The following is a 25,248-nucleotide window of genomic DNA, read 5'->3' on the forward strand; positions in this document are numbered from 1 at the left end:
TAATTATGGGTATTGATAGTTATGGAAATAGTAAAATTGCTATTGAAAGACAAATGTTTTTTTTTGGGGGGGATACATACTGACAAAAAAGCAGAGCCTTGAATAGACATGTTTGAAGGTGTATTTTGAGTTATAATAAACCTAAATAGACAATATGTGAAAGACCATAGTCATCTTAAAATAAAAAAAAATAAACTGCTTTGAATATGAGCCGGCCTTGAACTTGCCACGTGGCTAATAGTGACCTTAAACTTTTCATCCTCCTGCCTTTACCTGAGAACTGCTGGGATCCCAGGTGCGTCACCGTGCTTGGTTTAGTGATGCTGGGATGAAACCCAGGGTTTCCTGCATGCCAGGCAAGCATTCTACCAACTGAGCCACATCCTTAGCTCACCAGCTGGTGTTACAGTGTTTTGATTCTCATAACCAGAGCCTGTGATAATGTAAGTTCTAATAGTCTTCCATTCCCACAGTGAGTGATGGCAGCAGGACATCATCTTGACTGGAATTATTTGCTTTCCAAATTTGCTATTTTCAGCAAGACAGAGCATCCAAATGATGAGAACATTGCAAATGTTCAGACTTAGGGAATTTTGCTTCAGTGACTTTGGAAAACTGACAGGGACTTGGTCAATAATTTTTAGTTCAAATCAGTGTTAAATTTCCTAAACAATATCCCAAATTTGGTCAGCATTTGCCATTCCATTCTAGCCAAGATGTGGCCTCCACAGGGAGCTCTGAGCTGGATGCTAAAACTCATATATCCCAATGAAACATCATTTCTTGGCAATACCCCAGTGGGCTCATACTGGTTTTCTGAAAATCCCATAGCAGAATTCCACAGAAAATTCCTTTGGCCTAGAATACAGGAGAGCTGTATTGTTCAATGGTTTGGATCATAAAAGAATGAAATCACTAGTTTTTGTCCTCTGGGTACTCCCATTTGGTTTTATAGGGCTTAAGGGATTTACTGGTGCTGAGGGAAATAATATATGATTTTTAAAAAGTTCTGGCTGGGACTGGTGGCACATGTCTTTAATCCCAGCACTAGGGGGGCAGAGGTAAGAGGATAGCTGTGAGTTCAAAGCCAGCCTGGGCTAGAGCAACACCCTTCCCAAAATGTTAAGTGCACACATGCTACATACAGCCTGTGTGTGGAGGCCAGAGGTCCTTGTCCTCCACCTTGGAAGCAGGGTCTCCTATACTCTGCTACATGCATGCCCCAGGCTAGTTTCTGAAGATTCCCCCATCTGCCTCCAATCTTGCTGATGGCTTCCTTCAATAAGACATGAGCTACTCCTTCTGGCTCCACAGGGCATCTGGGAATCAGAACTGAAGAACTCACACTTGTGTGCTTTATAAACTGAGAGGGATTTTTGCAGTGACTTCAGGTTACTTGGTGATCTGAGTGCTCCTGCACACCCATGTCAGAAAACCTAAGTGTCTTAACTCATGGTCACCACAGTGACCAGAGCTGTGACCACCTAAGCACCATGTGCCATTTGTGCATCTGGCTTTACATGGTTACTGGGGAATCAAACCCTGGCCATTAGACTTTGCAAGCAAGCACCTTTCACTGATAAGCCATCTCCCCAGCCCAATTTTATTTTAAAGGTAGGGTCTCACTCTAGCCCAGGCTGACCTGGAACTCACTCTGTAGTCCCAAACTGGCCTTGAATCCAATCCACAGTGATCCTCCTACCTCAGTATCCTGAGTGCTAAGGCATGCACCACCATGCCCAGTTTAGAAAAGGAGGGAAGTACCTGGCATGTCTGGCTGAATTGTTTATAGACTATTAAATAAATTTTATTAGGACAGAAAAGCTGGGCCAGGTAAGACGCTACCTCAAAAATCTGAAAAGAAAAACTGGTTCGGTGGCTCATGTCTTTAATCCCAGGACTCAGGAGATTAAAGTGAAAAAAATAAAAACAAAAAGAGAGCTGGTGTGTGATATCTAGTAATTTTCCATGATGAAATTTATACCTCAAAATAGCAAGTCATAAACCACTTTATTTTATATGGATTGCATGAAAATCATGAACACTATAATGGAAAATACTTGGGCCAAGGGCCTATGAAGAAAGTGTACCATATCCCTAAGAAAGTAGTTTTATGTTACTTTTACCAAGACTCAAGCCCTGTATGTAAATCCACCAGTTTCCTAAAGCTGCAATAATTCTCTTTTCTTTTCAAGGTAGGCTCTTACACTGTAGCTGAGAACTAGTTAGCTTTAAACTCAAGGCAGCCATCCCTGCTTTGCTTTTGAAAGCTTAAAAGATTTAAATACCAGAGCAATAATTTAGATATTTTTTATAACTTTTTTTCTCAGAATTCCCCAAATATCACAGTACCAAGAAATATTTTTACTTATTTTTTGGTTTTCTAGCCCAGGGCTGACCTGGAATTCACTGTGTAGTCTCAGAGTAGCCTCGAACACACGGCTATCCCAAATACTGGGAATTAAAGGCTACCATGCCTGGCCCAAGCAGTATTTTTATTTTTATTTTTTGTGGTTTTTCGAGGTAGGGTCTCACTCTGGTCCAGGCTGACCTGGAATTCACCATGGAGTCTCAGAGTGGCCTTGAACTCACAGTGATCCTCCTACCTCTGTCTCGCCTGGACCTGTCAGCCTGAGAGAGGAGAGAGAGAAAGAGGGGGGAGGGGAGGAGAGAGAAGAGAAACAGATCAAATGGATGTACTAGGGCCTCCAGCTGCTACACTTGAACTCCAGATGCATGTGCTTTGTGCAACTCTATGTAGGTACTGGGGAAACAAACCCAGGTTATTAGGTTTTGCAGGCAGGTGCCCTAACCACTGAGTTATCCCTCCAGCCCTGTTTTAAAATTATTAGTTTCTCTTAAAATAGGGCCTGAGTCCAGGGTAGTCCCAAACTCCTGAGCTCAAGCAATCCTTCTGCCTCAGCCTCCTGAGTAGTTGGGGCTCTAGGCAAATCACCAGTGTACCCCACTGCCAACTAATTCCATATTCTTTAAACAATGAAGCTTTATACTGGAAAGGAATGGTATCACAAGCTTCTCATAACTATAGACCAAACATTCAAAATTTAAAGTAGGGTAGGATGATATGGCTGTCACTGTGCCACTGTTGACCCCCATCTGCATAAACATTTGTCACCTGAGAGACGAAGGAGACCAGTGTGCACATTTATCCCCATAGAGAAACTTCAGCAGAAATGATAATTGTAACTAAGTCTCTGGGGCTTCCTTTGTGACCTCAAAGGTCAAGAAATGGGAGGGGGGGGGGTTACATAAAGCACCACACCACCATCAAGCCCTAGAAATAGCAGTGGGCTTCCTTCTGTTATGAACTATCGTGGCCAGTAACATAGCCTAAATGCACTAGACCTGTCCCTGAGGCATGAGTCATTGCTAGTGACAGGCATGTCTGCTTTCCTGAGTGCTCCATTACTCAGCTATACCCCCAGGCCTAAGGCAAAGTTTGAGCCAATATGTAGAAACACTGTATTTTAGGTGGAAAAAAAAAATAGGGAAAACAAGTTCAAGCTACACAAGATCGTTTTCTAGCAATATGAAGAATCTATACCAACCAATAGGGAAAACTTTCAGATCAGCCTAACCAAACACCAATTTGTCTCACTAACATTACATATTATATACATGGAAACCAATACAGTCTTTAACTCCAGATGCATGCACCGCCTTGTGCCTCTGGCTTACGTGGGTACTGGGGAATTGAACCTGGGGCCCCTAAGCTTTGCAAGCAAGCATCTTAACCACTAAGCCATCTCCCCAGCCCGGCAACTAATCTATTCTTATTCATCGCTCAGGACCTACCACTGTTTTTATTTAAAAAGACTAGATAACTGTTCTATTTGGAAGATCATGAGAGAATATCCTGGAGGCATAAAAGCAGGATGACGGTGTCATGCTTGTCTTGTTATCCTTTATGGAAGTAAAGTAAATTTGAGGAAGCGGACCTGCTTCTACAACTGGCAGAAATGGTGAAGGCAGAGTGCTAACCCAGTGTTCAAAGAACTGCACCTGTACTTTGAAAGCATCTAATGCCATGCCCAACTTAGGAAACAAAATTAGCTTACAGTGACCACTATCACCACATCTTATTTCTAGTATTTCTTCATTTGTAAAGCCATTGAGCCAAAAACAAAACAACACACATAGAAACCAAACAAACAAAAATCCCCAACAACTTTAAATGTTATCAAGCGTTAAAAACACAAGGGAAAGTTTAAGGAAAGAATATATTTGAACCACATAAACAAAAAGGTATTACATAAGAAAAAAATAATGTAACAATTCATGTAAGTAAGTACCTAACATGAGCATGCGTTTACATCTAAAACAAACAAAGGGTAACATTGGTACTATATATATAAATATCTATATATTTGACAAGTGTGCATTAAAGAGATCTCTAATATAAAACATTTAAAATGTGGAGAATACTTTTTCAAGATACAGAAAACAGTTATGATAGGCACACCTACAGTTTTCTTATAAAAAACATGTCGGCAAAGGTAAAATCCAACTGAGAACTCAGATGTACAAAAGCTAGGAAACTTAATCACTGGATATTGCCTCCACACTTACATGGTTTGAGTCTCAACACTGATTGGTATGAATTTTGAGTTACACAATGAGAGACTTACTTTTCACACTCTACCAGCTTCCACCTAGAACACATCTGTTTAATATGAACACTTAAAACAGCAAGTGCACTTGCATCACAGTCACGTCCTCACATTCTGTTTATTAAAAAAAAGTCACTGTATATAGAAAATGGTAATAACAGCTGGTGCTTTGGGTGACCAGAAATGCCAATCAATGTGCCCCTCCATCCTCAGTAAGTCTGAGAAGTCCTAACTGAAAAGAAGACAAATGTAAAAAGCTGATAAGATTTGAAGATTATAAAAATTGGTTTATTGTAAAAAGAAATTCAAGAATAACCAGTTAAATTCCGCATGCTACCTACTACAGGCAAGAAGCATCACACACGTTTACATTAGGGGTAAGGACACGACAAGAAAGACCGTATCAAGGCCATGAGTCAAATGCAGTAAGAGAAGCATTCTCAGGTCTCCTATAGGTCAGTACGAAGCACGGTCTGATCAAGGCACTGTTGGGTACCACAGGGCAGCTGCGACATTGAGGTATAACTGGGCAAATGAGAAGAGGGAAAAGGAAGATGACATGTTGGTTTGTGGGTGCACTTAAGTGACTGAAATTTTAGGAACAACTGCCTTTACTGACAGCAAGATGCAAGGTAAGTCTTTACTGAAGAGAAACAAGCTTATAAACTTTTCTATCAAAACCCCTCTAATTCTTCATAGCCCTCTCCCACCCTCCCCCTATGCTAAAGCTAGCTTGCACATATATAATATGCTGTCTCCTAGGTCGGTGGCTTACTGGCAGGTTGTAGGTACTCTTAAACAGCCTTGATTCATTTGCATTCTAGGTAGAATTTCATTATTGTCCTAAAATTCAATCCATCTGCACAGCTGCCATTCCCCCCCCCCAGACTTAAATCAAGATTGAATCTCTCCTAGTTTCTTAACAAAAACCTTAAAATCAATTACTGCACATGATCAACCTATGAAATCATTATATACAATACAGCGATTTCATTTTTTTGAGCACTGAAAGTACTTAAAACCTTTTATTCCCACTTTTGTACTAAATATAAAGGACCCAAATACTTAAGATTTCCCGATTGGAAAAAAAAAAATTATCTTCCCAAACCGAGGCTTTTCATAGGAGCTTTGGTCAGGAAGAAATTTTTTGTTTGTCATAAACCCTTGAAAATAAGGGATCACTCTAGAAGCAAAGACCCTCACATGACAGCAGTGCTTGCTGGTGCCACTGTAACTACAACCACCTATTATCTAATAGCTTATATTGAAGAGTTAATTCATGCTTATTTTGTTCCTTTAAAAAATACTCTTTGGAAACCATTATTACTCCTGTAGACACATACTCTAGTTATATCTCTTCTTGTAAAAATAAAGGCATAATCATGCTTATCTCTATTTCTGCTAAATTCATCTACCAATATACATTTATTAATCCAATCACTTTACCAGCTAGACCAAACCTCACATTATTCTGTGTACTGCCTGGGGACTATTTTCAGCATACAGAAAATAAGCAAGTTTTCTCAGATCTGGTAGGCAGTACTCAAATCCAGTCTCCATGGTGGTTATCACAAATGAAAACTAAAGAATCAGTTTATTTCCAAAACTAAGGGGAAGGCAAACCTCTTTAAAGCTCACTCCTGTCCCCTTTGAGAGCAATAAACCTGCTCAGCGGTATCTCATCAAGACTCAAGTTAACCCAGGGGGAGAATAAAGCCATTTTGTTTGCTCCTGTCCAATTCATCAGGTACTATTTGGCATGTGTGCAGAGGATCGAGAGAACTCCTCTAGGCCCCACTCAGTCAGAGTCTCTTCTAGAATACCACACTACCTTAAACACTTGCAGATGCCCTTAACTGGAATTAAAACTACCTGTGAAATATAAACTACTAGCTGTATATTCTAAATGCGTATGTTCAAACCTACCATTTTAAAAATAGATTGACAAGTAGGGAAGGAAACCTTAAAAAAAAAAAAGATACATTCTTCTATCACACTATTATAAACATTACAAGTGTGTGTACATATATGGAGAGAGCAGATAAAGATTTAAATAAGATGGTAAAACCAGGAACTATAGATTTCCCCAAAAGAACTATAATAACCATCCCAAGCTACAACTATAAACAGATTCACTAATATAGTAACTTGCCTAGCTTCCAACAAAACCAACCAACCAAAATAACAAACCCAAAACACCCACAAAAATATCCACCCAAACCCTACCCTAGATTATGTGGCAATAGTTAATATATTTCTATGGAAATTGTCTCATGCCTTATAAGCTCCTAAAATAAAATCAAGGTCACTATGTGACTAATGATAGCACTAGGAGGAAAACAAAAACAAAAAACATTGAAAGTCCAACAGTCTTCAGCCTTGGTTTCAGCTACCTCTTCTAGTTAAGCATTGAGTACTTAGTATCAGATGCAATGTTTTTTGGCTTATCAGACCAGTAAGACGTGTTTTTCCACTGGCCAAAGGCAGCTGAAGGAACAACTTCTTGAATAAGCTGAATACTATGACATGAGCATGTCAGTTCCAAGTCTGAGTGTTCAGTTAAAATGATTGGTGAACATACAACTGAGCAAAAAGGAATGACGGCTATCATCCAAACAGGCTCCTTTTCCCCAGGCCCCAAACACACAGTAGTTATAATAGCAAAAGGAACATAAAGGGTTTTTTGTTTTGTTATTTTGTGTTGATCTTCAGGGCCAGCTGTGAAAGAGGTCAGCACATTACCAGCAGCAACGGACAGAGAAGAGCAAAATAGTGGATGAAAGACTCTTGCTGGACGTTTGTTCATCTTTTCCTGTATTAGCCAGAAGATTGCAACTGGCATGTTTGGAGATTTCAGGTATACATCTCCTTAGATCCTTCACAGACATAGATAGTGGTCTACCTGAGGGCTCTATAACCATGTAAGAAAGCTTTCTTTATCCAATTTGGTGGCGGCCAAAACAGACTCCATGTCATTAAGGATGTCAGAGCTCAGCGCTTCCTGTAGACTGGGCATCAACTCCTCTCCTTCTATGTTCATCCCATCTCCTTCCAGGGTTCCAAGGTCCACATTCGTCCCGGGAATGGCTTCCAGGTAGTCTGGGAAGCGACTCTGCTGGGAGGGCAGGGTGCTTTGGTTGATAGTGTCACCTAGTTGCAGGCAAAGGGACAGAAAGAATATGAATAAGGTATTTATGAACAGCAGACATCAGACCTGCATCACACAAGAATACAGAAATGCAGACAGAAAAGCTCTCCAGGTAGCCCTGACTGAACTGATCTCTGACATTTATTGCATGTGTGCATGTGGAAATCAGACAACCTGGGTGTCATCCCCAGGAATGCTTGAAGTTTACCAAGATGCTAGACTGGCTGGCTCTCTCGTACTAGGGATCTAATTTAGTTCTCATTTTTGTGAGGAGTGACACCCACTTCCCCAACCCTCAGCTTTTTTGTTAATTTACTTATTTTTATTTATTTATTTGACAGAGAAAGGGAGGGAGGGAGGGAGGGAAAGAGAGACAGAATGGGAGTGCCAGGGCCTCCAGTCATTGCAAACGAACTCCAGGCGCATGCGCCCCCTTGTCCATCTGGCTAACATGAGTCCTGGGGAATTGAACTTATGTCCTTTGGCTTTGCAGGCAAATGCCTTAACCGTTAAGCCACTCCTCCAGCCCTATTTACTTATTTTTAAAAGAAAACAACATAGATAAGAAAGTAACAGTGCCAACTTTGCTGGTTTCAACATTTGTTCAATACTTGATATATAGCTTGGGCACTGTTGCAGTCAGCACTGTGCTGCTGGAAACTCAATCAAAGCTTGTGAGGAAAGTGTTTATTTCAGGCTTACAAATTGGAGGTGAACACCATCAATGATGGAAGAAGCTGGCTCATCTCCATAGATCCAAGCAGAGATACCAGCAAACGGCCAGGAGCCACCAATAGCAGTAAGCATGAACCACTAGAGCTGCAACTGCTCTTCACACACCTCAGGGCTGGACTCCAAGATCCAGCCCCCCCCAATCACATACATTCCTTTTTCCCAGGAAGGCTCTGCCCACTAGAGACTCAAGATTTAAGCCTGAGTCTATGTATGGGGCTATACATTTAAACCACTATAGGTACTTAATGTAAAGTGCTGATCCCTGAAGGGAGTTGTGTAAAAGCACAAATCCCTTGAAGACCATTTGCCAAAGGGAGAGAAGGGAAGCATGCCACAAAGGCACTGGCTGACGCCTCCCTCCTGCCTTCCAGATCCACACCACTACAGTGAGATTAAAGTTAAAGTGAATACAGACACCCGTCTTCCCTTCTCTGGGACACACAAAAGAAAAGCTCTGCATTAATACTTTACAACTAGAGTCACATGCATAATAGCAAAACTCTCTTAGATGGCCTTGAATAAGTATGTATTCTCTATTTTGCTTTCAGGTTTCTCAAACTGGCCACAGAGTTGTTTTTTTTTTTTTCCCATTACATTAACACTGAGCTTCAATGTAACAGCTTTTCAGAAACAGTAACATAATTCACCAAGTACTACAGGGGTTTGGAGAACGAAGATGAAGAGATGAGTCAGGACGGGGGCTGGGCCTAAGGTGGTCCTGCTGTGGCTCCTCTGGACAACTTCCGGTCTAAGTAAATGGAGAGAAAGGGGTAGTAGGGATTCTAGAAGTCTTGCAGACTTGAAAGGCTTCCTAAACCCTTCCAGAATAGAACTTGCCAGCTAATAAGCTGGTTAGCTGAAGAAGTATACGTTTCCCTGATGATTTCTGCGTCCTGATACCTATCAAATCCAGGGCAACAGTGCTGGGGAAGCCATGGCTCCTGAACTATGTCTGTAAGATAGGTATGTCTCAAGTCCTATAAGACTGCTACAACTACAAAGTGGGTGATCCCTAGCACCTAAACCTTTTATCTTATTTTCTGAGCCCATGAAAATCTCAATTCCACCAAATCACCAGAGATAAGGCAGGCAGACAATGAGTTACACCAAAACTTTCTCTGAAAATAAGAACACAAACCTCAAGTAAGTCTATGTTACATTTCACTATCTTAAAAACCAACAGAAGAGTTAAACTACAAATCAATCCATAGAAAACAAAGCTGGTCACCCACCTGCTTGTCATGAGACTATTCAGCGCGTGCATTATGGGACTGACAGGTGGCGGGCTCTGACTCTGTCCCCAGGGCTTCATCTCAGCACAATGTCCCTGCTTGAGCCAGCCCACCTGAACTGTCATTCACCCAGACCTGAACTTGGTAACTCTGCCCCGAAGAGCTCCACACCATGGTTTTGAAAACATCTTATCCAGTTCCTACAGACTCTCCTGTGCTTGAATCAGCTCTCTCTCTGTCCTTCTTGATAGCCTCTGATTGACTGAATGACTGATTGTGGCAAGCAGAGATTTTATATATATATATATTTTATATATATATATATAATATTATATTATATATATTTTATATATATATTTATATATATATATGGTTATATATATGCATATATCATTATATATATACATATATCACTGTGTAAAGTATAATGTCTGATTAGTAATTAAGACAGGAATAAAAGAAGCTATTTTTCCACTGGCCACAAAAACCAAGTGAAATCAGTAGCACTTAGTCAAAGGAAAAAAAAAACCTAATGTACCTTGTAAATTCATTGGTATTCAATAAATCTGAGATTGTGGGACGACAAAAAAAAAAAAAAACAAAAAAAAACCAAAGCTGGTGGGCTGGGCTGGAGAGATGGCTTACTGGATAAGGCACTTGCCTGCAAAGCCTAAGGACCCAGGTAAGCCAGATGCACAAGGAGAGTTTGTTTGCAGTGGCTGGAGGCTCTGGTGTGCCCATTCTCTCTCTCTCTCTCAAAAAAAAGAAAAGAAAAGAAAAGAAAAAAGAAAGAAAGAAAGAAGAAAAGAAAAGAAAAGAAAAAGAGAAAAGCCGGCACCTCAGCATTCAGTAGACTGATGCAGCAGGACCATGAATTTGAAGCCGGCCTGGTCTACATAGCAAGACTGTCTGCCCTCTACCCTTTACCCCAACAAAGCTTCAGGGTTTTAACTGGGTTTCTTCCGAGTAAGCTCAGCTGGTGAAATCTATGGAAGCAAAGTTTCTAGAGGAATGATTCATACTAACCGGTGTCCATTTCGTCAACGCTGTTAAGGAAGTCATCTGGAGTCCGAGGGACGCTGTAGCTGCTCATGCTTAGTCCGCTATCCGTGCTCTCATCTCGAGAGTGATAGGTGCCACTGTGAAAAGCAATAAACATCTGCCCAATTGCAACATGCTTCTGGGGGAGGGGGCAGGGAAAATTCCTGTTCTGCAGTACCTAGAACAAGCATCCCCCTTCCGGCCGTCCACAGCCCTGTGCTGAGAGGTGACAGAGACTTGCTAATCCTAACCAGAGTCGACAGCTCTAAGGACCAAGACCTCTCCTAAGTTTCTATGCTTAGTGGCAATGACAGGAAAAAAAAAAGTTAGTTAGTTACCTTGGCTGATAGAAAACTCTGTGTAGGTGGTGTCCTCTCTGGAATTCTGTAATACCATCTGAATAGGGATGGGAGGGTGGGGGTCAGGGTGGCACACTCCACATAGCTTGCTGGCTCCAGGGTGAGAGCACACACTCCATGTGGGCAGTGAGACAGGGCAGCCTGGGAGTTCAGGTAGATTTCTAGCTCTGGGCAAAGACTTTAAGCGAAGGAGAATCCAAGCCCAAATAAAGACCTAGAATTCCTTTTTGTACTGGGCCAAATAGATGAGTCATTGCACATAAGATAAGAATTCCCACAGTTTGATCTTGCTTCACTTTGGGGGGAGGGGCCTTATCTAAACACCTCAGCACAAGATAAGAGGCCACTGTGGTAGGAAAGAACATGGCTGGAGGCAAAACATAAACCCAAATAATCTTTACTTTAGACCTAGATTTACATACAGAGGCGGCAGGTATTGTACTAAACTAACAATTGTACTAAACTAACAATACAGAGTATTGGCTGGGATAAACTATCAAATTTTGAGCTCTACCAAAACTGCCCACATGATGAGCATTTAAAGCAGCCATTTAGGGTTGGGAAGATGGTGTGGAGGTTGAATGAGCTTGTTTGCAGGGCCTGCTAGCCTGGGTTCGATTTCCCAGTACCCAGGTAAAACCAGATGCACAAAGAGATACATGTGTTTTGAGTTTGTTTGCAGCATCAAGAGGCCCTAACTCACTTGCTCTTTCTCCTGCAAATAAAAAGAAATATTTTTTAATTTTTATTTATTTACTTTTATTTTGGTTTTTCGAGGTAGGGTCTCGCTCTAGCCCAGGTTGACCTGGAATTCACTATGTAGTCTCAGGGTGGCCTTGAACTCATGACCATCCTCCTACCTCTGTATTTTTTAAGAAAATAAATAAAAATGGGACTGGAAAGATGGCTTAGTGGTTAAGGTGCCTGCCTGCAAAGCCAAAGGACTCAGGTTTGATTGGACCCATGTAAGGCCAATGCACAAGGGGGCACACGCATCTAGAGTTCATTTGCAATGTCTGGAGGCCCTGGTGCACCCATATTCATTCATTCATTCATTCATTCTCTCTCTCTCTCCCTCCAATAAATAATAACAGGTCAAAATCTACCATCAACCCTGCCTCAGCTTTAAAAACAAGTTTTAACAACTGCTCAAGTCTTAAAGATGAGTACCCTCAAACTTCTTCCCTAAGCTGTTCAATGCATTGGGCAACTACTGGCTTACTGTAATGCATCTGTTAGATTTTGGCAAGATTCAAGTTTCAAGCAGATTTAAGAAAACACAAACTTTCTTCTGAGACCACTATGTATCACACAGCCAGGTATGATGAGAAGGCTGAATAGGATAGTTTTTCTTTTGAATACCCCTGCTGGGAACAAGGGCCCCCATCTGTGTGTGTGTGTGTGCCTGCTTTTTTATTTTTTGAGATAGGGTCTCACTCTAGTCCAAGCTGACCTAGAATTTACTGTGTGTCTCTGGCTGGCCATGAACTCACAGCAATCCTCCTACCTCAGCCTCCAGAGTGCTGGGATTAAAGGTGTGTACCACCATGCACGGCACTCAATTGTTTGTTTTTTCTTGAGGTAGAAGGACCCCCATCCTTGTAATCACTGTTCTTATTGCTAAACCCAGGGCATACCTCAGATATCTAAGTTCATTACAGAGGAGGTGGATTTACAGATTCATATGGGGTTCTCAGAGACCACAGGAGAAGCCCACAGCATTCCCAAGGCCAGGGCTCAGGGTCGTGCTGCGGATAGACCGGCCTCAGCTCCCTGACCTCAGCTCCCTGAGGTTGCCACTGCATGACAGGCATCAGACTGACTGAGGACACAGAGGTTAATGACAAAGCTAGGGTGTTCACAACTTCAGGGAGAAAGAGGGAAAAAGGCTTCAGAGAGGGAAATGAACTGGCCATGAAATCCAGTGGACTGAAAGAGAGACAGGTGATGGAGTCAGTGACAGGCAAGTCTCTGAGCTAAAGGAAAAGGTGTAACTCAACAAGTAAAAAGAACAAAGAAAACATCCAGGCTTTTTCTTTCTTTTTTCTTTTCTTTTTAAATTGTTTGAGTGTGTAGGAGTGTTATGTCGTGGTCTGCACATGGAGAAAATGCTGGGTCCATTTTGTTCCATGGCACGTTTCCTTGAGATAGAGTCAGTCTCTCACTGAACCTGGCACTACCTTTTTCTGGAGTAAGAGTGGCTTACTGGTAAATGCCATGAATGTCCAGTTTTTGCTTCCCACCTTACTGGGGTTATGAGCATGGGTAGACACACCCAGCTGTTCATGTGGGTACTGAGGAATCAAAGTCAGGCTGAATCAGATCTTTTCAGGTCCTCATGCTTGTGTGCAGCAAGTGCTCTTACCTGCTCAGCCACCTTCCCAGCACAAGTCTTTTTTATTCTTCAAGTTTATTTTTATTTTTATTTTTTATTTTCAAGGTAGGGTCTCACTCTAGCCCAGGCTGACCTGGAATTCACAATGGAGTCTAAGGGTGGCCTCGAACTCACGGCAATCCTCCTACCTCTGCCTCCCAAGGGTTGGGATTAAAGGTGTGTGCCACCACGCCTGGCTTGTAAGGTTTTTTTTTGTTTGTTTTTGTTTTTTTAAGAAAAACAATGTTAGTCAGGGACGTGCTTTAGAAACTGGGGTACTCTCACTGGGACTCCAAGGCTTGGAAGTCTGAAATAAGAGGCTTTTGAGTTCAAGGCCAGTCTGGGCTACATGTCAAGACTTTGTCTCAAAAGAAAAGAGAAAAACTGGGGGTAGGACATGAAATCAAGGAAGCCATGTAGGAGTCTGCTCTTTGACACTAAGGATGTATGCATTGTCAGTTCACAACAAATAAATCTAAACTTCACCGGTTTCTCAATAAATGTTTCTAGTATTTTCACAAAGGACTGCCAGAAGGCTAGGCAGCCTTTTGAAAAGTCTGATTTTGATTAACATAACCCTTCAGTAAGACAGGAACTAGAATTACTCAGAATTTTTTTTTCTGGAAGAAAAAAAAAATTTTGTGCTATGACCCTTTCTCATCAGCCTCAGTTTAAGTCAAAATTATACAAGCTTACCTACATATACTCAATTTTAGGCAGAGATTTACATTCTGTGTATAGAAAAATAACTTTTTAAAAATAATGTTGTGGCCTAGAGTGGTGGTACATGCCTTTAGTCCCACCGCTCAGGAGGCTTTGGATTGCCATGAGTTAGAGGCCAGTCTGGGATTACAGAGTGAATTCCAGGTCAGTCTAGGATAGAGTGAGGCCCTACCTTGAAAAACCAAAAATCAATCATCTTTGAAAAAAAAAAAAAAAAAAAAAAACAGTAATGTCTCACTCTACCCCAGGCTGATCTGAAATTTAACTATGTAGTCTCAGGGGAGCCTGAACTCACAGTGATCCTCCAACCTCTGCCTCAGGAGTGCTGGAATTAAAGGTGTGCACCACCATGCCCAGCCCAATTTTTCTTTCTTTCTTTCTTTCTTTTTTTTTTTTTTTTTGAGGTAGGGTTTCACTCTAGCTCAGGCTGATCTGTAACCAACCCTGTAACTCACTATATAGTCTCAAGGCATCCTCAAACTCATGGCGATCCTCCTACCTTCTACCTCCTGAGTGCTGATATTAAAGGCATGCACCACACCTGGCCAAAAAAAAAAAAAAAAAAAAGTCTTAAAAAATGTTTTGTTTTGTTTTTTTTCCGACTGGGGAAAAGGCTCACAGGCTAAAGGCACCTGGTTTGCAAAGCCAACTAATCTTGGTTCAATTCCCCAGTACCCACATATGGCCAGATGCACAAAGACACATGGGTGTGGAGTTCATTTATAGACTCAGGAGACCCTGGTATACCTGATCTTTCCCACTTTCCTAGAAAATACTCACAGGGAAGAGAAGAGGGAGGGAAAGAGGGAGGAGAGAGAGAGGGAATATGAGAATAGGCCTCTAGCCACCAAAAACTTCAGATACATGCATCACTTTGTATATCTGGCTTTATACAGATACTGGGGAATCAAACTAGGGTGGTTAGAAGCTGCAGGCAATCACCTTAACTGTAGAGCCATCTCTCCAGCCCCAATAAATATTTCTTTAAAAAAATGACTTTCCAAACATGAAGACAGGACCTGCTGTAAGCTTGAAGCTTGTTATTTTTGTTGTTGTGGTGGTGGTTGTTTTTTGAGGTAGGGTCTCATTTTATCCCAGGCTGACTGGGAATTCAGTATGTAGTCTCATGGCAATCCTACTATCTCTGTCACCTGAGTGCTGGGGTTAAAGGTGTGAGTCACCATGCCCAGCAAGTTTGCAGTTTTCTTTCTTTTTTTTTTCTTCTTTTTACTTATTTGAGAGCAACAGAGAGAGAGAGAGAAAGAAAGAGGCAGATAGAGAGAGAGAATGGGCACGGCAGGGCCTCCAGCCACTGCAAACCGAACTCCAGATGCGTGCGCCCCCTTGTGCATCTGGCTAACGTGGGTCCTGGAGAATCGAGCCTTGAACCGAGATCCTAAGGCTTCACAGGCAAGCGCTTAACCGCTAAGCCATCTCTCCAGCCCAAGGTTGCAGTTTTCAACATAGCAGTTTATATTTAACAATGCCTGAAATGCAAGGACTGTGGTAACTCATTTAGAAGCATCAAGTTGTGATTTTACTTAATGCCATTACGGTGAAAGCTTTATTTATTTAACTTTCTTTAAAAAATATTTTATTCGTTTACTTGCCAGCAGAGAGACAGAGATTGAATGGGTGTGCCAGGGCCTTCAGCCACTACAAATGAACTCCAGATGCCATTTGTGCATCTGGCTCTACATGGGCACTGGAGAATCAAATCTGGGTTGTTAGGCTTTGCAGGCAAGTGTCTTAACTGCTGAGACAATTCTTCAGCACTATTTAACTTCTAAAACATTTGTCTGTGTGCATGTGAATGTGTCCAAGTGTGTGAGTAGGGCATGTGCATGATGCCATGATGCACGTGTGAAGGTCAGAGGAAAATTTGTGTTGGTCCTTTGCCTATCTACCTCATATCTTGCTCAGGTGTTTGCTGTGCTTGCCACAAGCTCTTGGAAAATTCTCCCGTCTATTTTGCTGTCAGCATCAGTGTGCGGAGAATGAGAGGCTACCATGGCTTCTGGTTTTTTGTTGTTTGTTTTTTTTACATAGGGTCTGGGGATCAAACAATGGGCACTCCAGCTCTATGCACTAAGCCATCTCTCCAGCACCAGTTCTTTTTAAAATTTTTTCAAAGGGGCACAGCCTTGTATTTTATCATCCTAAACCAGAACTTTTAAAATATGTGGTCTTACAGTAAATAGCTATGTGGAAAATCCCAGCCAGTGATCCTTACACTACAATCCTAAGTAGCTTAACATGCCATTCGTTTGTTTTCACAGAAAAGCGCTCTCATGTTCCTTCATGATTCTGTAATGCGAGCAGCCTCAGTGAAGAGGTCAGGCAGAAGCAGACACGTTGAGACTTTGACCAAGATCCTTCCACAAGTCTCCACAGTTCACCTTCTACTATAGGAGGCAGCCTTTAATCCTCAGCTTTGACTGTGCTTGCCACTTCATAGAGATGTCTTTACAGCTGTGATTTTGGCCCACCCAGATGTTTGAAAAACCAACAACATGCACCGAGACCAGAGCAAAGCTAGGGTCTTTTCAGACACCAGCCAGTAGCCTTCACACCCACCTGTTAAGAAAGGGATCTGAGCTATTGGTTGTCATTGTTCTCAGCTCCTGAGACATCCCGGGAGAAGAGACTGGATTCTGAGTCCCTCCATCCTGCTCCAGTGTAGGTAACTGGCTACGAAGAGCTAACTCCTTAAACAAACAAACACAAATATAAAGAAAATCAATCCACTGATTAATAAATGGTTGCTAGAGTTTATGAAGTAAAATGCACACCTGAGTAGTGAGGTAAAAACATGAACACTCATTTTAAAGTTAACTATTTCCTGATCAGAATAACCAAATTCTTCTCTACATTTCTACAGACCAAGAACTAGGATGCACACATCCAAAGCTTACCTAGGTCTATTAACCCCACAACATGCAGAATTAGCTCCAGCATTTCACCTCATTGCTCTCTACTCAAACACATCTCCCTTGGGTAGAATGGCAAGTCTGCTCTTTAAAAGTCACTCTTAAGAGTTTGTATTACTCACCATCTCTCACATCGCTTTGTGTGTGGGGCCAGCAATAAAAATAAAGAATAGAAAGAACATGTGATGATTTACTGTACAACATCCACCCTCCCCTCCACCCCCACCTCTGGTTACACTCTGCTATGGAGTGGCTCACTCTGACCTCAGGTTTCTTCTATCAGGACCTGGACAGAGTTGTGTTCCATCCTATAGCAGGCACAGAGCAGTAGGTGGGGGGTACAGAAATAAGAGCATGAACTCAAAAGTTTCTCTGCCACATTACAATATTTAATATAGGGTAAACTTTCTTCATCCAGTCACCTCTCAGCAGAGCTCTCCAGACTTGGAAGCTCAGGGTCTGGGCTGCTTCTGGTTCCAAACATGGTCAAGGCCATGGCAATAACCTACCAGCTCTTCACTGCCACTTCTAGATTAGGGTCTTCCCAGGGCAACCCTGCTTTCTATCCAAGTAGATGTTCCATCCTTTAAACCAGAATTTCTTAGCCAGAGGGCCATATGAGAAATTCAATATTATAAGTTTTGCTGATTAAAAATCTTAATTTTGGTAATTTCTGATTTTAAAATATTCATCTTCTTTAATAGTAATACAATGTAACAGTATTCATTATAGCTTTGATATTTTTATCACTCAGAAGGTCTGGGTATTTTCTTAACATGGTTTGTTTTCAAATATCTTGAAATACCTCTTATGCTCATAGTTTCAACCTTATGGCAGCTTTAAGACAGTCTTCTAGAGCTCTTCATATGATAAAGAACATGTCATATTATATTTTGATGTTTTGACAACTATACCAGTAAAATTCCTTTTCATTCTTCAACCAATGAAAATAAGTGAGAAATACAAATCAAAGCTACATTGGGATTCCATCTTACCCAGTCAAAATGGCTATCAAGAAAACAAACAAGGGGTGGAGAGATGGCTTAGCGGTTAAACGCTTGCCTATGATGCCTAAGGACCCCAGTTTGAGGCTCGATTCCCCAGGACCCACGTTAGCCAGACGCACAAGGGGGCACATGCGTCTGGAGTTCATCTGCAGTGGCTGAAAGCCCATTCTCCCTCTTTCTCTCTCTCTGTCACTCTCAAATAAATAAAACTGATTAAAAAAAAAAAGGAAAACAAACAACATAAAATGCTACAAGGGTAGGAATGAGGAAATGTAAATCAGTGCAGCTTCTATGGAAACTGGCAGGCAATTTCCTTTAAAAAAAAAGGGGGGGGGGAGGCTAATGGCCTGAGTTCAAATTCTCAGTATCCATGTAAAGCCAGATGCACAAGGTGGCACATGTGTCTGGAGTTCATTTGTAGTGGCTAGAAACCATGATTCACCATTTTCTCCCCCACCCCTCTTCTCTCTCACATGCATGCAGACACAAAATATATGCATGCATAGTACGTTCACAGAACAAAGTAGAAGGGAGATTATTTGGGAAAAACCAGCTGAGGTGGATACTGTGGGTGCATGTATGCAAAGTAAATGACACATATATGTGAAAATAGCATATAAAATAATGGCCTTCTTTATGACAACAATAAAATTTGGCTGGAAAGATGGCTTAGCTGTTAAGGCACTTGTCTGCATAGGCAAAGGACCCAGGTTCAATTCCCCAGTACTCACATAGAGCCAGATGCACAAAGTGGCACATGCAACTGGAGTTCGTTTGCAGTGGCTAGAGGTCCTAACATGCCCATTTCCCCTACCCCACTTGCAAATCAATAAATATTTTTAAAAAATCCTTTTAATCCTCAAGTTTTCATTTTTGTTACACATTTTTAAAAGCCCATTACTCCTAGAAGGGCTCCAAGGACTCAGGTAAATCCAAAGGGGTCATCTGCTTCCTGTACTCAACTTCTCTCTCTGTTTCTCCACCCTACACACGGCAGGTTTGGGAGCCTGGCTCAGGGCCTCTTGCCATCTCAAGTTTACCTTATGCAATCTTCTTCAATATACCTACATTTCCAACCTCCCTCCATCACTCATATGCATGGACACCAAGGTAAACCACCTTGCAAACCTGAGTCATGGTTTTTGGGACAACAATCAGGGTTTTACTTTTTCCCAACTGTAATCATCAGCCATACACAAAACCCACATAATTCAGGGGATCTCCTTTAAACTGCAACATGGCTGACAACTACATGACTGTAACTTGCTTATGAACTTTTAGTCACACCCTGGAATTGGCTTAGAAATTTCTCTCCCAGAAACCTTACATGCATCTTTATGTGTGAGAGGGAGGGAGAGAAGAGGTGCACCAGAGCCTCTAGCCATTGTGTACAGCTCCAGATGCATGCTCTATGCTGTTCATCTGGCTTACATGGGACTCAAACCTGGTCCCTTGGCTTTGCTGGCAAGTGCCTTAACTTCTAAGCCATCTCTCCTGCCTGCATTTCACCTTTCTGACCAGTTTTCTTCCTCTCTGTTCCTGGACTCTTATCAGCTCTTTAAAATCAGATATTCCAAACCCATCTACTGCTAGAGTAAGTAGTCCATCCCCTGATTCTATTCTGGTTTCTTATTTTTCTGCCCCTTCTCTAAGAACTTGAACTCATGGACAAATACACAAAGCACATTTCAGATTTCTGATATACACACAATTTTCCCTTGCCCAGCTAATGTTATTTTCAATCATTGCTAAAATGTGCTCATTTCATTTTGATGCTAAGATTGTTGAGAAATGCTGAGCTAGGGGACCATACAACTAGCCAGGATGAAATCATTACAAACTAAAGGTCTTCAGCTTTGTCTGGGCCCATTACACCTCTTCCTAGTCCCCTCAATAGCATCTTCATTCACTCTCCCATCTTTATAACTTCTTCTGCCCTTTGCTGCTGGGCGTGGTGGGCATGCCTTTAGTCTCAGGAGGCAGAGGTAGAAGGATCACTTGTGAGTTTGAGGTCAGCCTGGGTTAAAGTGAGACCATACCTCAGGGGGAAAAAAGAAAAAGAAGTTCTGTAGCTGGGTATGGTGGCTCACACCTTTAATCCCAGCATTCGGGAGGCAGAGGTAGAAGGACTGGCATGATTTCAAGGCCACCCTGAGAGTACATAGTGACTTCCAGGTCAGCCTGAGATAGAGCGAAACTCTACCTTCAAAACCAAAAAACCATCAACAACAACAAAAATAAACAAAACCCCCCCCCCAAAAGAAAAAGAAATTCTAAGTTCCATCCATTCCCCATACTTCCTTACAAATGGGATGATCAGGAGACTATGTTCTGTCCAACAGGATGTGAACAGAAGTAACATAGGTAACTTCAGGATTATGCCTCTAAACACAAATAAGGACCTTTTACCCCCCCCCCTTTTTTTTCTCCTGTCTAGCCCAAGGCCTCCACAGACATGCTGGGGATTAAACTTAGGGTGGCTTAGGTATGTTAGGCAGGAACTCTACTAACTGAGCTACATCTCCAGTTTCATTCATTGATTTCTGAGAAAGGGTTTCACTATGTAGACAAAATTGTCTTCATATTTGTAATCTACCTGCCTCAGTGTCCTGAGTGTTGGGATTGCTGACTTGTGGCCTAGATCCTAATAAGTAATTTGTTGTTTTGAGGTTGGGGCTCACTCTAGCCCAGGCTGACCTGGAACTCAGTCTGTAGCTCCAGATTGGTTGTGAACTCACAGCAATCCTCCTATATGTGCCTCCCAAATGCTGGGATTAAAGGCATGTACTGCCATGCCTATCTTCATAAGTGATTTTTATTTGTGGGGAAGGCAGGAGGAGGGAGGGGGTGAGGTAGGTAGGGTCTCACTCTAACCCAGGGTGGCTTTGAACTCAGTGATCCTACTTCTGCCCCCCAAGTGCTGGGATAAAAGGCACACAGCACCAATCCAGGTTTTTTTTTTTTAATGATTTTTATGGATGTTGTTTTTTTATGGATGTTGTTTTATAAAGCCATCAACAGACTCTTTCTCCTAATTATTTTGCTGTTGTTGTTTTTAGGTAGGGTCTCACTCTAGCCTAGGCTGACCTGCAATTCACTATATAGTCTCAGAGTGTCCTTGAACTCATGGTGATTCTCCTACCTTTGCCTCCTGAGTGCTGGGATTAAAGGTGTACACCACCATGCCCAGCAGCTGCCTAGGTGATTTTAACAGATTTAATGAGATAATTCACGTCATAACTTACACATAAGCTGCAGAATTTGATGAGCTTTAATTATACCCAATTCTGAAACTCACTACAATCAAAATATTTAACTCTCAAGTTTTCTCCCACTTTTCAGCTTCCTTGGTAGTACCTTCAGAAAACAAGTATCCCTGTTTGCCATGCCAGGTTAGTTGGCAAAGTATCCATCTCCATGTAAGCAGAACCATGTGACATGCACTCTTCTCCATTTAGCCCCATCCCTAAGAGCTCATGTTAAATCTGCAATTGATATTTTGGCTGTTAATATTCTACTACAGGAAGGCTATCTCTCCAGCCCTGTTTTCTTTATTTTTCAACTTATTAGGAGTCAAAATGCTGTGTTCTTCTTCAGTGTTTGATAAGGAGATTCAAACCCAATGTCTGGCACATGTAGACAAGTGGTCCAACACCAAGCCCCATCATCAAGTCTTTTTTATCCTATGTGAAATTTCACTGCTATTTAAATGAGGGCAGAAATAGAGGCAGCTTCTGGTGGGCCCTGGTTCCATGAAGGTGCATTATGTAAAGCAGGCAAGCCATTTATGAACTGCCTACTATGTCGGGCCATGGCTTTATTCAGTGCTGAACTGACTCCAAACAGCTTCCAGATTAAATGAGATTTACAGGCTCAATGGGAAATGCCACTGCATTTTTGTATCATTACAGAAGAAAATGAGCTAAAAATACTTCATTTAGAAAAAAAAAAATCGAATGCTCTAGAATAACTATTTGACCTTTGAAATGAGAGCAGAACCACAACCAGGTTCTGGCCAGATTTCCTAAAACTTGCTTATTTCTCTACTTTTTGAAAGACTGTCAACTACCTTTGGGAAAATAGCAAACTTGTATTTTTAGCTCAGTAGACTAATTTTAGGCATTTGTTCAGGATAAAATAATCCCAAAACTCCTTAGAGAAAGATGCAACTTTCAACATAAAATGTTTCAACTCAAATCAGTTTTGTAGGCAATCCAAGGCTTATTTCTGTATCAGCCACGGCAGACTTACACAATTAGAAAGTCATGTTCACATTCAAGCAGAAATTTTCAGCAATGATTTTGTTTCTAGTGCTGTGGATCAAGCTCAGGGCTCAGCACAAGAGGAAGGCCCTCCTTGACCTCCTCCCCCACAATGTGTTGTGTTAAAATTACTGTGCCAGGATATACACAGACACAAACTTTTTAAAATGCATTGTTTATATGGAATAAATTTTTGGATTACAAAATTCAAATTGGAGCCAGGCATGGTGGCGCACACCTTTAATCCCAGCACTTGGGAGGCAGAGGTAGGAGGATTGCCAGGAGTTCAAGGCCAGCCTGAGACTACATAGCAAATTCCAGGTCAGCCTGAACTAGAATGAGACCCTACCTTGGAAGAAAAAAATCAAATTGCAGACTGGAGAGACGGCTTAGTGGTTAAGGCGTTTGCCTGTGATGCCTAAGGACCCAGCTTCCATTCCCCAGTACCCCCATAAGCCAGATGGTACATTCACCTGGAGTTTGTTTACAGTGGCCAGGAGTCCTGGCGTGCCCATTCTCTCTCACTGTCACTTGTGCGCTTTCTCTCAAATGAATAAACAAACAAAATTATTTTTTAAAAAACAGCAAAACAAATATGTTAGGGGAGCTGATTTAAGACAACAAACAAAAACCATTTTTAAAACCTTTTCCAGGCTACAGAGATGGCTCAGCAGTTAAAAGTGCTTGCTTGCAAGGTGTGACAGCCTGGGTTAGAGTCCTCAGTACTCACATAAAGCCATACGCACAATGTGGTACTTCTGTCTGGAGTTCAAACAGTAGCAGGAGGCCCTGATGTGCCCGTACTCATATTCTCTCTCTCTTTCTCACACACACACTCAGTCTTGGTCTCTCTGTCTCTATCATAAATAAATAAATAAATGAAAATATTTTTTTAAAGATAGCCCCAAACAGTTCAGTTCAGCATTCCTTGCACTATCCTGAAATTCAAAACTAGGCCAGGTGTGGTGGTGCACGACTTTAATCCCAGCACTCACTCAGGAGGCAGAGGAAGGAGGATCACCATGAGTTCAAGGCCACCCTGAGACTACATAGTGAATTCCAGGTCAGCCTGGACTACAGTGAGACACTACCTCAAGAAAGGAAAGAAGGAAGGAGGGAAGAAAGGAAGGAGGGAGGTAGGGAGGGAGGAAGAGAGAAAGAAATCCAAAAGTATTTCTGACAGAGGTCTGGAATTGTGTTTTTGGCAATTTGTGTCTCAAAGTTAACACCACCATACATGGCTGGAGATGGAACTCAGTGGCGAAGTACTTGCTTGACTGTATAAAGTCGTGGGTTGGATTCCAGAACTGGCAAAGCAAAAGAGAAAACAGAACTACCACATCAAACAACTACCTAACTACCACCACTTATGGCACCACTCACCTAAGAGGCAATTTTACTTAATTAAACGCATGAAGTAACCACTTATGTGTGTGCAAGGGTGTGAGCCCAACGACCCGCTCCTTTGTGAGTGTGGGGGGAGGTCTTACTCTGTGCCCTGGCTGGCCTTGAATTTGCAGTGATCCTTCACCTCTGCCTCCCAAGTGCTGGGATTCACAGGCCAATGCTGCCATTTCTGGCATGTACCACTATAACCAGCTTTCCCCCTTCCCTTTTAACACAAAACTTTGACATACCCACCAAAAATAAAACATCCTAACGAATCCAGGATTTATTCAAAATTAGTACTTCAAAGAGAAGAATAATAATGTTGGAAAAAGTGCTAAAAGGATCTTGAAATTGCTTTTCTACTATCTGCCAATATGAAAGACAGTTTGTAGGGATAAAAGCAAAATTCTTTGCCACTACTATGTTCACAGTAGGAAAAAGGTCTTTGGCAATTGTTATCACATGGCTCTGAGCAATGGTATTATTTTCCTCTGCCTAAAACTGAATGTCTGAGCCTCTTCACTACAACAGCCCAGTGTCCTTAACAGTAATGCTATGGTTAACCACACATTAACAACCAAGTAGCTGGGATGAACAGCTATTAGTGCCAGTACGATAGCAATGTGACAGTATTCATAACACACATTACCGATCCTATAAGTTCTAAGAAGAATTCTATCAAGAATCTTGATGAAGCCGGGCGTGGTGGCGCACGCCTTTAATCCCAGCACTCGGGAGGCAGAGGTAGGAGGATCGCCGTGAGTTCAAGGCCACCGTGAGACTACAGAGTTAATTCCAGGTCAGCCTGGACCAGAGTGAGACCCTACCTCGAAAAACAAAAAACAAAAAAAAAAAACAAACAAAAAAAAGAATCTTGATGAAGACACTTTGGGGTGTGTCTTGACCTAGGATTTACTGGGGGAAAATGTAGAAGCTTAATTGGTAAGTGGGAAGGAAGGTGAGCAAGATTCTCATGGACAAAAGAGCAGCTCACCCAGAATTTGTAAGAAGCTACTGACCAACACCGTAAGCCAGGCAGACATAAGAATCAGGGATCCAGATACTAAGTCCCACACTCTTTGACACAGAAGAGTGGGCAAAAATGTTCATAGCAGAAGACTACCTTTCCTCAGAGTGGTTCTCTCAACACCTTGAGGTGGAACTGGAATGTGATTCCTAAACCCTCGCACTCCAAAGGAATCTCCAAGTTACAAAGCAGCACTGATGTGTAAGAATAATCTGACAGAAAACTGGGAGTCTCTCTAAAATGTTTCATCTGAAAATAGAAATTGCCTTTGAAACATATAAATGGTTAATTATTGAAATGAAATTAAAATTTGAAGATGTCATGTGACAAATTTGCCCCCAAATGCTTTGAACAAATTATATTAAATTAAGGTGAAAATTACCATAATTA

General features: G+C 41.7%; 1 protein-coding gene across 8 annotated transcripts in view; it reads right to left on the reverse strand.

Annotated features, from left to right (window-relative positions):
• Positions 1 to 4,892: 4,892 nt before the first annotated feature.
• Positions 4,893 to 25,248, reverse strand: part of Yap1 (Yes1 associated transcriptional regulator) — a 116,583-nt gene continuing 96,227 nt past the window's right edge. For all 8 annotated transcript variants that reach the window (XM_045145337.1, XM_045145335.1, XM_045145336.1 and 5 more), the window contains 3 exons: positions 16,821 to 16,951; positions 10,773 to 10,885; positions 4,893 to 7,781 (listed from right to left, as the gene is read on the reverse strand). In XM_045145337.1, coding sequence (XP_045001272.1) covers positions 7,543 to 7,781; positions 10,773 to 10,885; positions 16,821 to 16,951 — 483 coding nt within the window. In that variant the 3' untranslated portion in view covers positions 4,893 to 7,542. The remainder of the gene's footprint in view (positions 7,782 to 10,772; positions 10,886 to 16,820; positions 16,952 to 25,248) is intronic.

The sequence above is a fragment of the Jaculus jaculus genome, chromosome 3, assembly GCF_020740685.1.
Source record: "Jaculus jaculus isolate mJacJac1 chromosome 3, mJacJac1.mat.Y.cur, whole genome shotgun sequence".
In the NCBI taxonomy this organism is placed as follows: domain Eukaryota; kingdom Metazoa; phylum Chordata; class Mammalia; order Rodentia; family Dipodidae; genus Jaculus; species Jaculus jaculus.